The sequence below is a fragment of the Lolium perenne genome, chromosome 3 (genome assembly GCF_019359855.2).
Source record: "Lolium perenne isolate Kyuss_39 chromosome 3, Kyuss_2.0, whole genome shotgun sequence".
Taxonomy (NCBI): Eukaryota; Viridiplantae; Streptophyta; class Magnoliopsida; order Poales; family Poaceae; genus Lolium; species Lolium perenne.
Window position 1 is genome coordinate 63,176,768 of NC_067246.2, and position 16,283 is coordinate 63,193,050.

The following is a 16,283-nucleotide window of genomic DNA, read 5'->3' on the forward strand; positions in this document are numbered from 1 at the left end:
CTGTGCGCTATCGTGGGACGCTCTCAGATAGGGCAAGTACTCACGCACTTGCTTATTCTCAACTAGTGGTTGGGGCGCCCCATGGGGCGCCTCCTCACCGGTCAGCTGCATGCCAATCAGACGGCCTGATGGCATTAGTTATAGAAACATACACAGCTAGAATGGTAGTAAGTTAGGCATACATTGACACAGGTAATGAATTAGAGCTTAACCACAATTATCTTGAACAGGTGCTGGTGTAGCTGCAAACGAAAGAGATGAAGTAAAATACACCCGGAAAAAGTAGCCATACGTTGAGTATGGTTCAATAGATATTTGCGAGAATAACATGCTGAACATTCTGATCCAGAGCAAGAACAATACATATATGTCTAATGAACTTCAATGCAGCATCGCCTTTATGTGTGAGGATCAGGCTCTCCATTTGCAGATTCAACTGACTCGGAGTTGGCTTTTGCTTCATTCACAATCATAAGAACCTTTTCTGCAAAGTGCTGAAAAAATTCATTTGAATCTTGGAATGATGATGCTATATGTGCACGTGGAATGAAACCTACCACAAATGGTTGAGCGAGTTCCATGATTTAGCTAGGAAGACCGATATGCACAAAATGAGAGGACAGATATGCACAAAAATTCATGTTCAAATTAACAGAGAATGTATATATTTTTGTTTCAATAATAAACAAGAAAGTACTCATTTCTCAACCTAACAAAATACGAAAAATAGACAGCAAATGCACTCAAAGTAGAAATAATGCACTCGGATTTACTCGATGTAAGCAAATCTGTACACGCACACAAGAAAGAGAGATTTAGAATATGGCGACCTTTTCTGCTTGGAGTTGGCGTTTTAGGCGATGATGCAACGGCGCATGATTCCTCTTCACTTCTCATGTTCCTCTTACTAACATGGCAGCAGTCCAGAGCAAGACTGCATACTGAAACCCACTCACAAACACATTTAAATATTTAGGAGCACACAAATAGAAAATGGAATGAGCAACTCTGCAAATATATCGCGTGAAAATATGTTGTAAAGACTATGCTAAATAATCAAAACTGTGAGACAAGACAGTGGCAATAATATCGTATAAAGAAAGTGATCACCCGTCAGGCACCATACGTTAGACACCATAACACGTTTAAACTGTATAACCTGAACATGTAAAGAAAACATATCTGAATAATTGTCTGACTCCATATTTCAATGGTAAATCCACCAAGAAATATTACAAAAAACGTGTACTATCCCTTCCTATCTTTCCATATGAACAAACTATAGTAATAAGCAATGTCTTATCTTTAAGACTTCTAAGCTACTTGGCAAAATCATTTCTGTCACCAACAAAGAAATAGAAATGATCCTGACCAATGAAAAGCTGAGACGCAGCTCTGACCTGGCGTTGCTTCTGTCATTGCACATGCATGTCAAGGCATCCTACACTCAAAGAAATCGAGATGATCCTCACTGATGTTCATATGACATTGAACGGATTGGAAATAAGAAAACACGCAAACACGCGCCGCTGCTGGCTGTTGTCATTGTCCGCAGCTCCGGGTCAGCAAAAACAAATAATATAAACGATGTGAACGTTCAGAAAATTATGAGCTCCAAACTCAGTGCATTTACTAAAATTAGAACTCCAAAGACAATAGCAAATACAAATAAAAGTGGACCCAAGCTCCAAACCTACCCTCCAAAAAGGGCATCACGATAGCTAATGAAGTTAAGGATCATTGTTCAGCAGCAGATCAGCAAAAGTGCAATACCACAGCAGATCAAACAATTCTACCACCACTCGTTGAACTCATTCCTCTTAAGCTCGAGGACACACAAATGCTTCTACAAAAGCTTCAGACCACCGGTAACATCACAAACCCTGCCAGACGGCATTTCTCAAAAGAAATAGTAGAATAAGCAAACAAATCTAGTTAACCACAAGTATTTAAATTCCCCCCAAAAAAATACAAGTCCTGAAGACTGGAAAAAACATGATACCCTATGAAGTGAGGAGACAGGGCAAAGCTATTGGAGTAAATTTATTTACCTCTTGTAAGTGAACGTGAGATTTGTGTGCTCCATTCAACTACTTCTCGTCTATGTTCTAGCTGTTGGCCAACACAAAGATCGGCAATGTATTTCTCTTGAAGAGAAATGTTATTGTAACACCATTCTTGTTGAAATAACTAAGGATATTATCTTGATAGTCCATAGATCCCTGGAAAACACAATGACAAGAGTTAGTGGCATACATACATTTAGAAAATCAATTTAGGCATAATTTCTCATGGGTATAGTATATAATATCCATTGATGATCAATCTTTCATGAGTAGTATACGGTTTCTGGAGGGTTAGACAGGTTGGCGATGAACGTTAAAGCTTCAATCTCTCATTAGTAATGTAAAATATCTATTTATGATCAACCTTTAACCCTCAAATGGATTCGTGGATGGCCCTAGAGTTTTTTGGAAGCCATTTCTTAATGGTTTTGTGAACTTCAAGTCACCTGGAAACGAAGAAAATGACAGATTTTGACCAGTATAAAAGTTTCAGGGTAGAGGTTCAGCCAAAGACGCATAAATTTACTCTATTGTGGCCTTGTGGGCAGCGAATAGAGCAAGCAGTCTACTATTTGACCAAACTATTTCTTGAATCAAGCCAGCATGTCAACTAAAAACTAAGAAAAGAACATTATAACAAAGATACTTGTATCTCTTTGATCTGCGCATCTTGACCAATGGTACTGACTGGCACGAGTAGGGGCAAAAGGCCAATATCAAGGGAGGCGGTGAGGTTACCTTACCTAGGTGGAGAAAGAAAGGAGGTGCTGGCGGCCCATTCCTCTCCTCTTCTGCGCGCCAACGGCGGTATCGACCACGGCCTGGACATGGGCGACCTCGCGGAAGAGGAGCACGACGACCACCCCTTATCTCGCCTCGCATCTGCCGAGCAGGGTCGGCGGCTCAAGGGATAAGGAGCACGACGACCTGAGATCAAGAGGAAGTGGGCTTCGGGGCATGGATGACCTCAGCGATGCCAGCGACAGCTCGGCGACCGGTTGCCGTCGTGTTGAGCAGAGGGCCGCGCTTCTCCCGCTCGCTTGCGGCGCTCCCTGTACTATTCGTGCACTATTTCCGATCTGCCCGCGCCTCGCTCTCGCGCTGCATCCGCTGGCGGAGGATAGCACAAACGGCGCCAATCTGAAGGGGGGGAAATGTGAAGGGTGAGGCACCAGAACCATTTACAAGAGGCGCTGACCAAAGAAGGTTAAAGGAAGAAGCATACCTCACAAACCACAAACCACGGGCGAATGAAGAAGGGACCAACGATCCAGCTCGGCACGACGAACAGCTGACTGCGAAGAAGCCACAAAATCAGTACACAAAGAACAGGAGAACAAATCCGTAAAAAAACAGCACACATCAACCAAATACTACTTCCATGGGGAACGAAACAGCGGTGGGAAGGAGACCGTTCGGCGTCGTGGTCCTACCATCCCAACAGCTGAGCTCGATGAAGTTGAAACGAGATCGAGGACGAGCGGCTTGTTCTGCGTCTTGTACAGAAAGGGGGCAGAGAGAAAGGCATAAAAGCCTCCAGACACGCAAAGAGCAACACTGCTCTACCGGACATCCTTTTCATGCCGAAACGAGAATGACACATGGGACCAAGAAATTGTTGGATCCACTGGCTGAGAGTCGATTGCTAGTACTGTATATAACACAGAACCAATGAACCGATAAGGACATAATGTCCTGTCGTTGGACCCACCGAAAATAGAGGGAAACACTACCTCACATATGCCCACACCCACCAAGAGGATGACAAGCTAGGCCCGGTGAGCAGTGGTCCTACATGCAGACACAAACCAAAACGAGAACCAGTGCGTTGGCACGACAAGCGGAGCCACATGACGATGAGTCGATGACCAGACCTGCTTTTTTGGTGGCAGCGCATGCCAGGCCCACGGAAAACCAGTCGTACCAAGAATCCGATAAGATAGGACAATGACTGGTGGGCCAAGCCCTAGATCGGCCCCATAAGCAGTGGACAGTGGGCAGCATTTGCGTTGTGTTAGTGCACCCAACTTTCTGCCACACCGCAGACCGCAAAAAGTGTGATCCTTCCAGCTTACTCAAACAGCAGCACAGTTGGACAATGACAAGGTGGGTCACAAGTACCTAGGGCCTATGGTCAGTCTATAAACGGTAGTACACTTACGGTATTACTCAACTACAGCGAATGATACTGAGCCATGAGGATGCGACGAGGGAAAGATTCAGCCAACAAAGCCGCGCGAAGCGTCTATCGTGGAGGGCTCTGGCATAGGCCAAGCACCCACGCACTTGCTTGTTCTCAATACCATATCTGATCAACACATGAACCAAATGCGTAAATGGAGCGGTTGGCGAAATGACAATGCCATCATCATCCATGATTTCAATTACTATGTGTTCATTCCGTTAAAAAATTCTAGTTCATTCATTAGAATGTGCGGATGTGCGTTCTTGCAGTGATGTGTAATGCTTTAATATGCTTCCTATCCTGGGTCAGCTGAGCAAACGATCTTACCTTACGAGTTGCTAATTTAACACTTAATTTTATAACCATGATGTATACTTTTTCATTGTGAAGTTCAACGCTGTGAACTCGATAAACATGTGACTTACGAAAACTATCGGTTGAACAAACGATATCTTACATATATATTGCCTACTAACTAGCCCCCACTCAGCGACCAAGTGGAGAGACCACGAACCGAAGTTATAGCCCCTCAACCAAACAAACGCGACCTGATCAAGGGCAGCGAAACTAAATCATGGTTTAGGTTCCCCGTTGTCAGCACCATATATAAGGAACGGGGAGCCCGACCACCAATGACATGATTCTAGCTCCCCAAAAAATTTCCCGAACACGAACACCTTTACCACTCCAGGGGACACTGCACCACTCGCAGGCCTACTCCGCTACTGCCCGACGGCGAGAAGTGCCACAAATTGTCGATGCCACAATTTTTTTTTTTTGAGAAACACAATACAAACGCAGACGCTCACATACACGCGCATACACTCACCCCTATGAACGCACACACGCACACCCTACCCCTATGAGCATCTCCGGAAGACTGAGCCGGCGGATTGGATCTTCAAATTGACGAAGTCACCACAGGCGTCTGTCGCCGACTTAACGTCGCCTCCCACTGAATGAATATTCCGCCTTTACGAGACACACAGATGTCAAATCTAGGATTTGAACTCTGGTGGGCTGGGGGTACAACCACCCTCCTAACCACCCAACCTCAGGTTGGTTCTCGTCGATGCCACAAATTTTGCTTACATTGCATGAATGAATAGTTTGTTTGTGGATTCCCGCCAAAATCAATCAACACCAAACTTCTTAAATTCAGGTGGTTATGGGATTTCTTATTTCAGTTACACTAAAAGCGGTCAATTAGGATGGCTCTTAGATTGGTAGGGCTATATACAGATAGACCCTGCAGATAGTTAGGATTCAGAACATGGAAGGACTGATCAACCATACAGTGACAGTGTCAAACAGAAAGATCAGCCAACCGGAGGCTGCGTGACCATCATTAACTAATGCTATAGCTAACCACACGTACATATTGGTCCATTAGATTAGGTACGCGAAATCTTTTACATTATGGCAGATCGTCCTTTCTTTACATCAGATGCGCAGTGCTATTCAGTGCTACCAGTATAGCAGTACATCAGCTTAATCAAATGGGATTTTCTAATCAGCTCATCCATGTGGTTATCTTGTCTGGTCTTCTATTAGGCTGCTAATGTTCTTATTGTTTGAGAGGTCTCTGTGGTTAGCATAGATTGTGGCCTGGCTCATATAGGCCTGGCCGACATTTTTCTTCATTGGATTCATCTGATGAGTTGAAATCCTGCTGCCTGCTAGGTGAGCTGAAGAATTTACTTCGATAAGTGAGTGTTGTATATTGGTCCACTTGGAAGATAGTAAAATAGGAAGTGGCAGTGTAACTGCCATTCAGGTTCTAGAGATTCGGTTAGGTTAGAACCACTGTCCAGTACAGATCAAGTCAAGTTTTTTTTTCGAAAAGGGGCATCGCCCAGCCTCTGCATCAATGTGATGCACACGGCCTTTTCATTTATTAAGCAGTTCAGCAGAATTCCAGCAGAGTATAAAGTTTACATCACGGATCAGAAAGGGTTGAAACATGTATCAACCATCGAAAGAAAGAAAGAAACTTCAGACTAAGCATCTTTCAATCTACTAGTGTGCCGCCACCCAGTTGCCCAAAAATAGAAGTCCTGAGTAACCGTTAGCAGACGGTTGCATCCAATAGCCAAACTGTCCCGCTGATCCTCCAGGAGTAGAAAGGCCCACTGCTGAATCCAGTATGCTGCTCGTCTGATAACCTGCAAAAAGTTAATTCCTGTTTGTTTGTTAAAAATCATGTCATTCCGACTAGTCCAAATTGACCAGCACACAGCGGATATTCCAATTCTTATTTTAGCTTTATCAGTTTTGCCTACCCCATTTAGCCATTTGCCAAACATATTGGTAATGTTAGCCGGTGGTGGCAAATTATAAGTTAAATAAATCATACGCCAAATAATCTTAGCAAAGGGACAAGTTAAAAATAGGTGTTGAATAGTTTCAGGTTCATTACAGATCAAGTCAAGTGTATTACGAGGTTATGATTATTTCAGCTGAACTCTTTTAAGCTGCAGGCGAAGATGCAGAGTAGGTTAGGTTGCGAGTTGTAACGAAACACATGTTAGCTGGTAAATAAGATTCTTAGTAGCTGATCTAGATCTGGCAGTGCAATGAGTAGTGGATGTCATGTTGATGTTGTGGTCAGATGCCTTCTTTTGTCTATCAGTGACAACTGAGTAACAAATAGGTGAATATGTACCCAGGATCTAAACATTCTGTTAACATGTCTAGCGTCACTTGCAGTCTAGTGACAAAGCAGACACACACCGCTAAGCTCTAAAGAGAACAAGATCTCTGTCACTGTCAGGTCGCTTAACTGTTCCACTTAGACAAATGTTCAATAAAAAAATCGATGCAAATGATAATTCTTATACTTCACAACTAACAAGTTTAGTTGGTGATCAATTGCGAGAGATTCGGTTAGGTACGAATCAGTGACCAATATAAATCGAGCCAACTGCATCTGAACTTCTGATTATCTCAGCTGAAAACTCTTAAGCTGCTGGCGAAGATGCCGAACAGGCTATGTTGCAAGTTGCAACGAGATGTATGTTAGCAGGTACATACATTGATCATCCAGATTTGGTGAACTGTTGTGTCATGTGAATGTGCAATGTAATTCACTCTGTAGTTTGTACTGTTACGAAGTTTTTCTTCTATTAAAACTTTTTTCGAGTACCCGCAGCCCGCAGGAGATCTATCGTTAAAACTGAGAACATAGGGCTGTCAGAAGAAAATGTGCCTGGCTCTAAGAATTCTGTTCGAACAGCAAGCGTCACTAGCAGCCCACTCATACGACAGACACACACCATTGAACTTAGAAGATATCAAGAGAACAAAATGTTTGCACTGTCATGTCGTTTAACTGGACACTTTGACAAATGATTGGATGAAAACTGTAGATGTATCAGATTTAATATTCCACGATTTACAAGTTTAGTTGGTGGCTTCCCACCAAACCAAATCAGTAATCAACTCCCCATATTCAGGATGAGTTGCTTATATTTTCAGTTACACTAAACACAACCCAGAAAAGTCAAGAACACCCATAGAACAAATCCAATGGAACCGTATCTATTGTTACTCAGTCAAATCAAGTGCATTTTTTCCCTTCGGCTTCAATTCTTCTTCGTCCTGCTCAGCTCCGGCGACGTCAGTTCATGTCGAGCATTCCCTGGTGGAAGGCGGCGACGCGGTCGGGCGTCACACACTGGGTAATGAGCCGCGCCCCTGGCTTGTGAGCCCACGGCTTCACCAGTATGCACGTGGCAATGTAGTCCAGGTTCGTGAGCGGCACGACGTGCGCCGGCGGCCCCCAGCCGTAGTCGACCTCGGCGAACCCGAGCCGAGACCAGTCGGACACGAGCAGCGTCCGGTAGTCGGACGTGATCTGGTACGGGTCCACGCCGCCGTTGGCGCCGGCCTCGCCCGTCGCCCACCGTGTGAACTCCGCCGGCATCCGCCGCTTCCCGTCCTTGATGATCTTGACGACGTCCGGGATGGAGGAGCCGGCGACCTTGCCGGCGGGCGCCGAGACGCGCATGATGTAGTAGCAGTTCCCGTAGAACCCTGCGCCGGCGCGCGGGAGGGAGGCGTGCAGGAGCGGGCGGGCGTTCATGGCGAAGCAGAGGTGGACGTCGGAGTCCGGCTCGAAGCCCGCGGCGCGTGTACGGCTCTGCCATGCCTTGGCCACCAGCACCTCGAACGCCGAGCACCAGGAGCCCCCGTGTGACGCGTCGTTGTACTGGGCCTTGTAGTGCGCGATGTAGTCGGCGGAGATGTCCATGGCGAGGTACTCGAGGCTCTTGGCGCCCGCGGGGCTCGGCAGGGGCCCGATGACGGCGGTGGTTGGGTCCGGGATCGCGTCGCGGCCCCACTGCGGCGGGACGGGCAAAGTTTCCGCGGTGTGGTTCCCGCGCGCGATGTCCCCGATGGCGGCCATGAACTGCGCGGCGCCGGGGCCGTCCGCGACGGCGTGGCTGAAGCGGAAGCCGATGACGAAGCCGCCGCAGGCGAAGGTGGTGACCTGGACGAGCAGCACGAGCTTACGCTCGTCCTTCTCTGCGGCGGGCGTGGGCGGGAGCAGCTCGTCCTTGGAGATCATCATGGGGTGCTCCAGGTATTCCACGTCCTCGAGCCCGCATGCCGCCTCAGCCTCGGTGAACCAGACGCCGCTGCCGTCGCCGCCGCAGTCCAGCTGCAGCAGGCCGCCGTCGTCCGTGAACCCCAGGCGGCCGGCGAGCGGGTAGTACTGCACCAGAGCCTGCGCCAGCGCCCGCTCGATGGTCCTCGCCGGACCCGCTCCGTCGCCGTCCCGTTCAGGGGCCGGCTTGAATACGTGGAGCGACTCGATGAGCGCCATTTGGGTCGGGTACCGGTCGAGCCAGGACAGGCGTAGCGGCCCTGCCGGCGTGGGCTCGGCCGGGGTCACCAGGCGCTGCGACAGCCGCTCGACGGACTTGGCGGCTGCCATTGGAGCAAGAATTGAAAGGAGTTGGTAAGCGAGAAAGAATTGATCGTAGACAGACTTGGCTTCCTTGCTTCTTGGTTGTTGTGTGGATTGCTTGACTTGGCAGGGAAGTGAGGATCGCGTGGTATTTATAGGTCTCCGGGAGGGTGACGAGGATAGGAGTCGGATGGGAAGCTGACCGAGATTTGTTCAATGCTCTGTGCTGTGGTGTGTAGGGGAGGTCCTACAAGATGAACGAACGTCGGGGTCAAAAGGTGGTGGAATGGCGCTTTCCTAGCTCTACCCAATCCCAACCCCGTGCTCTGCAACTAATCGCTACAGCAGCTCGTCCTGTTCTACAGCTTCTTCTTTGTCCTACCAACTCCATGGCCCCTCTTCAGAGAATCAGAGGTGCCTAATTATGTTCTTTTCTTGACAATAGTCTAGTCCAGCAATGTGATGGTAGAAAAGTACTTTCTCCGTTCACAATTACTTTGCATCTTGGTTAGTTAAAATCAAACTTTATAAAGCTCAACAAAGGTGTAGGGAGCGGTGTTTTGGAACATGGGTGTATATGCTCCCTATATTTCGAAATGCATCTTACATACATTTTAAATTATTAAAAAATTTAAAACTAAAAGTTTGCACGTATATCTTCACGTGCTACGTGCTCACAAAGTCGTTCCATAAAAAATCGACTTATCATGTGACATGTGTAAAAAAGACAAAATTCAGTGCTAAAAATAATGCTTTTCACAAGATAAACTTTTTCTTTTTTATATAGACCACACAAAATATTGGTTTTTCGTGAAACTTGACGAACACGCGTATATTATGGAGATGTACATGTACAATTTTTTGTTCAAATTTTTCAACATTTCGAAATATGATTTTTTGGTAGAGGGAGCATACGCACCCGGGAGCCGAATTGATTTTCCGGTGTACTTTTTAAAAATATCAACAGTCACAGCGTAAAAGTTATAATAGTATTAGAATTGTCACGATCTATAATTTATATTATTTGGTATTATGGTTATTGATATTCTTCCTTATATTTTTTTTGTCAAATTTGATAATGGTTAACGTTGAAAAACCCAGAACGAAAATTAAATAAAAACAGAGAGAGTACGCATTATCGGTATTTAGGTTTCATCTAATTTTATAAATTAATAACTAGACGACCTTTTTCATCTATATGGAAATGCAGGAATTCACTCTCTGTCATGAATAAATGATACTCCCTTCGTCCAAAAAAGATGTTTTAACTTTGCTAAAATATGCATGTTTTACCCGCTGATCTTGTGGTTTAAGATTCATGTGACCGTATTTCATTAAGTTTTATCTGTTAGAGATATATTTGGTATAGGTATATTTTATAGTCTAGGAATGCAATCTAAACCTACCATATCTTTAGGAGAACGTTTTTTTTGCCTCTAAGACTAGTACCCGCAACATCCATCATATTTCGACAATCTCTATCCCTACGCCAGGGGACACGCAACCGGTAGGAGGGTTTGTCCGCTGATCGGTTGATCAGGTGCCTCGTGTCTTTTTTTCTGATATGTAGATCGGTTTTTTTTGTTCGTCGGTCGCTTGACTCGTGTTTTCCTTTTTTGGTTTGTTTTCTGTTATCGATCATAGATCGGATTAAGTCGTCCACCGCATTTAACATCACACGCCTCTACTCTGACAACGGCATCGACGGTTCACACCTAGGCACTCCTGCCTCAGTAGGCTGCCGCGGTCTTTGCGGCAGGGTGTTACGGCCCTCGGCGGTTGTTGCACCTACCTCGGTATGCGTCTGTTGCGTCCGTTTTCATCGTCATCGCCCGGGACATCACCGGCAACGTCATCAATGACTCCGATTTGCGGCGCGTCATCCACTTCATGGCACGTGTACCGCCATCGTCGGTCTTATCATCCGACCATGCACACGTCTCCGTCAAGCACGTCCCCGAGCATGCGCCTACCTCCGATCGAGCATCGGGCTGCCGCTGCGTCGCCCCTTCGGGCCATCGCGCCGCGGCCTTTCGGTCCATGCTACCGGCTTCCGACATGCCTTCCAAGGCATGTACATCGCTGGTGGTCATGCACCGCTGCCACACGCGCCCTGCAGCACCGCCTCCTCGGGCGGCGACATCGATGCACACAATCACCTTCATCGTCCCCCGTGCACCGACTTTCCAGGCTATCAGTGTGATATCTCCCTCGATGCCTCTCTTCACGTCTGGGAAAGGTCTTCATCACCCCGTCGGGTTCTTCCTCGCCTACTTCGAGTACAGCCATGGCACCTCCACAGGTAACTAATGACCCACAAGTATAGGGGGTGTATCGTAGTACTTTCGTTAAATAAGAGTGTCGAACCCAACGAGGAGCAGAAGGTGTTGACAAGCAGTTTCGATGAAGGATTCACTGTAAATGCTCAGAGACAAGTTTTCAGGGGGTTTTGATATAGCAGATAAATAAAGTACAAGTAAGTAAAATGCGAGAGTAATAATTGCAGCGAGTGGCCCAATCCTTTTTAGCACAAAGGACAAGCCGGTTTGTTTACTTATGATGACCAAACGTTCTTGAGGACACACGGGAATTTAGTCTAGTGCTTTCGCTTCATATAGTTGATTAATCTTCATTGTTTTGATAAGTGTTGTGTGGGTGAACCTATGCTAATGCACCGCCCTTCCTAGGACTAATACATACTTGTTATTAAACCCCTTGCAAGCATTCGCAAATACAAGAAAGTAATTAAGATAAATCTAACCACAGCCTTAAACTCTGAGATTCTGCTATCCCTCATGCATCGATATACCAATGGGGGTTCAGGTTGCTGTCACTCCGGCAACCCCACAATTGGCAAACGAATACAAGATGCATTCCCCTAGGCCCATAAAGGTGAATTATCATGTAGTCGACGTTCACATGACACCACTAGAAGAATAACACCACAACTTAAATATCAAACCATTAAATATTACTCAACATAGTTCACTACTAACATTTAGACTTCACCCATGTCCTCAAGAACTAAACGAACTACTCACAAGACATCATATGGAACATGATCAGAGGTGATATGATGATGAATAATAATCTGAACATAAACCTTGGTTCAATGGTTTCACTCAATAGCATCAATAACAAGGAGTAATCAATACCGGGAGAGTTTCCCCTATGAAATAATCAAGATTCGACCCTAGATGTTACAGCGGAGACGAGGTGCAGTGGTGGAGATGATGGTGTCGGCGGTGGAGATGATGGTGATGATGATCCCAATGAAGTCCAGCTCGATGGTGGTGACGATGGCGACGATTTCCCCCTCCGGGAGGGAATTTTCCCGGCAGATTTCAGCCTGCCGGAGAGCTCTTTTCTCTCTGGTGTTTTCCGCCCCGCAGAGGCGGCTGTGTCTATTCCCGATGCCTCCCTACACCTTAGGGTTTTCGGGAGATGAAGTACACGAAGGAGAGATGGCCGAGGGGGGTCGTGGGCCGCCTTCCCACATGGCAGCGCGGCCAGGGTGGAGCCCACGCCGGCCTATGGGGGGCCCATGGCAGCCCTCCTCGGCCTCCCTTTTTGGCTGTGTCCGTCTTCTGGAATAATAAGAGCTTCGGTATATTTTCTTTCAATTGTTGATCTTCAGAAATACTGTATCCTGACGGTGCTTTTTCCAGCAGAATCCTGACTCCGGTGAGTAATTCTCCAATAATCATGAAACATGCAAAATAGGTGAAATAACATAAGTATCATCTCTAAATATGAAATATATCAAGGAATAATAGTAAATTATGATACAAAATAGTGATGCAAAATGGACGTATCAACTCCCCCCAAGCTTAGACCTCGCTTGTCCCCAAGCGAAACTGAACTCGGTAAACAAGACCACATGTTTATGGAGTGAAGAGTCGATAAATAAAATGCGTACAAGAAGCATCACATTTATTAATTCACACAAGACATTCTAGTAAACAACTTCCTCATATAACTCAACTTGAAACAAGTAAAGGGAAATCACAAATAAAGGTACATAGGAAATCATAATTGGTGATGGCAAACTTCGTTCTTGGTCAAAGATCAATTAACAGATTGTACTTATTTTTCGAGCATAGATAGCCTTCAAAGTCATATTCATTCAGATAAAATTTGTACTAAACAAGGAAGAATAAAAGACATGATTACATAGATCACAGTATAAATGGTTGGATCACAACAACTCAATTGCTTGCTTGAGATAGAGGGAAATAGGTTTACTGACTCAACATAAAGGTAAAAGATAGGCCCTTCGCAGAGGGAAGCAGGGATTAAATCATGTGCTAGAGCTTTTCAAGATTTGAAATCATATAGAGAGCATAAAAGTAAAGTTTTGAGAGGTGTTTGTTGTTGTCAACGAATGGTAGTGGGTACTCTAACCCCCTTGCCAAACAGACTTTCAAAGAGCGGCTCCCATGAAGGATGTTATCTCTACCAGCAAGGTAGATCATCCCTCTTCTCTTTTGTTTACACATGTACTTTAGTTTTATTTATGGACGACACTTCTCCCAACCTTTGCTTTCACAAGCCATGGCTAACCGAATCCTCGGGTGCCTTCCAACATTTCACATACCATGGAGGAGTGTCTATTGCAAAATTAAGTTGCTTACTGATAGATCAGTGCAAAACATGTGAAGAGAATTATTGATGAAAGTTATTAATTGGGGCTGGGAACCCCGTTGCCAGCTCTTTTTGCAAAATTAATGGATAAGCGTATGTATATACCACTAGTCCATTGGTGAAAGTCTGCCCAACAAGATTGAAAGATAAAACACCACATACTTCCTCATGAGCTATAAAACTTTGACACAAATAAGAGATAGTAACTTTTTGAATTGCTTAAAGGTAGCACATGAAGTATTTACTTGGAGTGGCGCAAAATACCACATAATAGGTAGTTATGGTGGACACAAATGGCATGGGTTTGGTTTAAGGTTTTGGATGCACGAGAAGCATTCCCTCTCAGTACAGGTCTTTGGCTAGCAAGGTTGATTAGCAAGCATAAGAGTTGAGGGAAACAAACAGGTATACATGTGATAGAAACAATCATGCATCTTCCTTGTAAGCACAAACAATTTTAGCTTCAGAATACTAAGCTCATTAGCTAACAAGAAAGAAAGATAATGAAATAATATATTTATATGTATTTCCCTCTTTTCTACTTAAGTCTCCAAGTAATGTTGCTATTGACCAATGCTAAGTTTGCCAAAACCAAATAGATTTACTTGATGCTCCCAAAGTGATACCAATACTAACAACAAGATCAATCATATAACAGAAATTGCAAACTAAAATAAGGTGTGCAAAAAGTAAATGATAAAACTTCTCATTAATATTCCATAACGATAACTCACACCAAGGGATATATAGATAACCAACTAAAAGCGAGATACTTCCACACTGCAAACCATCTTATATGATAACTTCCCTACTCATGATATGACACTACTTGATAGTAAAAAGGTAAAAGATAGTGATGATGTGATACCGCGGCACTCCCCCAAGCTTGGAAGAAACCAAGGGGATGCCAATACCAATGATGAATTACTCCTTCGGTGGTGATGGTGAATCCTTGATAAGCTTCTTAACAAGCTCCTTTAGCTCATCAATCTCGTAAGTGAGGTTGGGGATCAGCTCCGAGTTGTTCTCGACGCGGTTAAGTAGTATGTCAGACGGTGAGTCCCAACTCTTAGAGTTGTTTCCCCACTCCTCAGCTTCAGGTTTCATCCTTCCTGCAGTGTTAGAACGATCCATATCCCAACTACTAGGCAATACTGCCTTGGGAATCCTTTCAATTTGACTATTATGAATTAGAGTGTGGAAGGTGTTGGAGATATGCCCAAGAGGCAATAATAAAATGGTTATTATAATATATCTTTGTGTTTATGATAATGTTTGCATACCATGCTATAATTGTATTAACCGAAACATTGATACATGTGTGTTATGTAAACAACAAGGAGTCCCTAGTAAGCCTCTTGTATAACTAGCTTGCTGATTAATAGATGATCATGGTTTCGTGATCATGAACATTGGATGTTATTAATAACAAGGTTATGTCATTGAGTGAATGATATAATGGACACACACCCAAATAAGCGTAGCATAAGATCATGTCATTAAGTTCAGTTTGCTATAAGCTTTCGATACATAGTTACCTAGTCCTTTCGACCATGAGATCATGTAAATCACTTATGCCGGAAGGGTACATTGATTACATCAAACGCCACTGCGTAAATGGGTGGTTATAAAGATGGGATTAGGTATTCGGAAAGTATGAGTTGAGGCATATGGATCAAAAGTGGGATTTGTCCATCCCGATGACGGATAGATATACTCTGGGCCCTCTCGGTGGAATGTCGTCTAATTAGCTTGCAAGCATATGAATGGTTCATAAGAGATGACATACCACGGTACGAGTAAAGAGTACTTGTCAGGAGACGAGGTTGAACGAGGTATAGAGATACCGATGATCAAACCTCGGACAAGTAAAATATCGCGTGACAAAGGGAATCGGTATCGTATGTAAATGGTTCATTCGATCACTAAGTCATCGTTGAATATGTGGGAGCCATTATGGATCTCCAGATCCCGCTATTGGTTATTGGTCGGAGAGAAGTCTCAACCATGTCTGCATAGTTCGCGAACCGTAGGGTGACACACTTAAGGTTTGATGTCGTTTAAGTAGATATGGAATATGGAATGGAGTTCAAAATTTTGTTCGGAGTCTCGGATGGGATCCAGGACATCACGAGGAGGTCCGGAATGGTCCGGAGAATAAGATTCATATATGGGAAGTCATTTTCCGGGGTTCGGAAAAAAGTCCGGTGTTTTGACCGGAGCTTCTAGAAGGTTTTGGAAGGACCGGAATAGTCTGGAATATTATGGAAGGTTCCGGAAGTGTCCGGGACGACCCGGGATGTCTAAGGAAGTCCGGAGGGTTCCATAATAGGTGCAACCACGTTGCCTTAAGGAAAAAGGAGTCTTTCCTTAATGCAATTTCGGAATTGGCAAAAGAGTCCGAGTAGGACTAGGTTTTCGGAACCGGAAACCTATCGAAACTCAGTCAAACTTGGGGGCAGGTTTTTGGACGACC

At 44.9% G+C, this 16,283-nt stretch overlaps 1 protein-coding gene and 1 long non-coding RNA gene across 8 annotated transcripts; both read right to left on the reverse strand.

The window, feature by feature from the left end:
• Positions 1-200: 200 nt before the first annotated feature.
• On the reverse strand, positions 201-3,691 carry LOC127341688 (uncharacterized). 7 transcript variants are annotated; one of them, XR_007875749.2, is made up of 4 exons: positions 3,292-3,691; positions 2,810-3,206; positions 831-2,222; positions 201-484 (listed from the first exon to the last, which is right to left on the reverse strand). It is a non-coding gene; the product is annotated as an uncharacterized lncRNA (long non-coding RNA). The 7 variants fall into 7 exon arrangements; XR_007875752.2 differs by having other exon boundaries at positions 201-494; XR_007875751.2 differs by having other exon boundaries at positions 201-2,222; positions 3,292-3,361; positions 3,444-3,689.
• A 3,994-nt stretch (positions 3,692-7,685) lies between these two features.
• On the reverse strand, positions 7,686-9,270 carry LOC127341685 (acyl transferase 7-like). The gene has a single exon (XM_051367619.2). The coding sequence runs from the start codon at positions 9,188-9,190 to the stop codon at positions 7,871-7,873; it is 1,320 nt and encodes a 439-aa protein (XP_051223579.1). The 5' UTR covers positions 9,191-9,270; the 3' UTR covers positions 7,686-7,870.
• Positions 9,271-16,283: the final 7,013 nt, after the last annotated feature.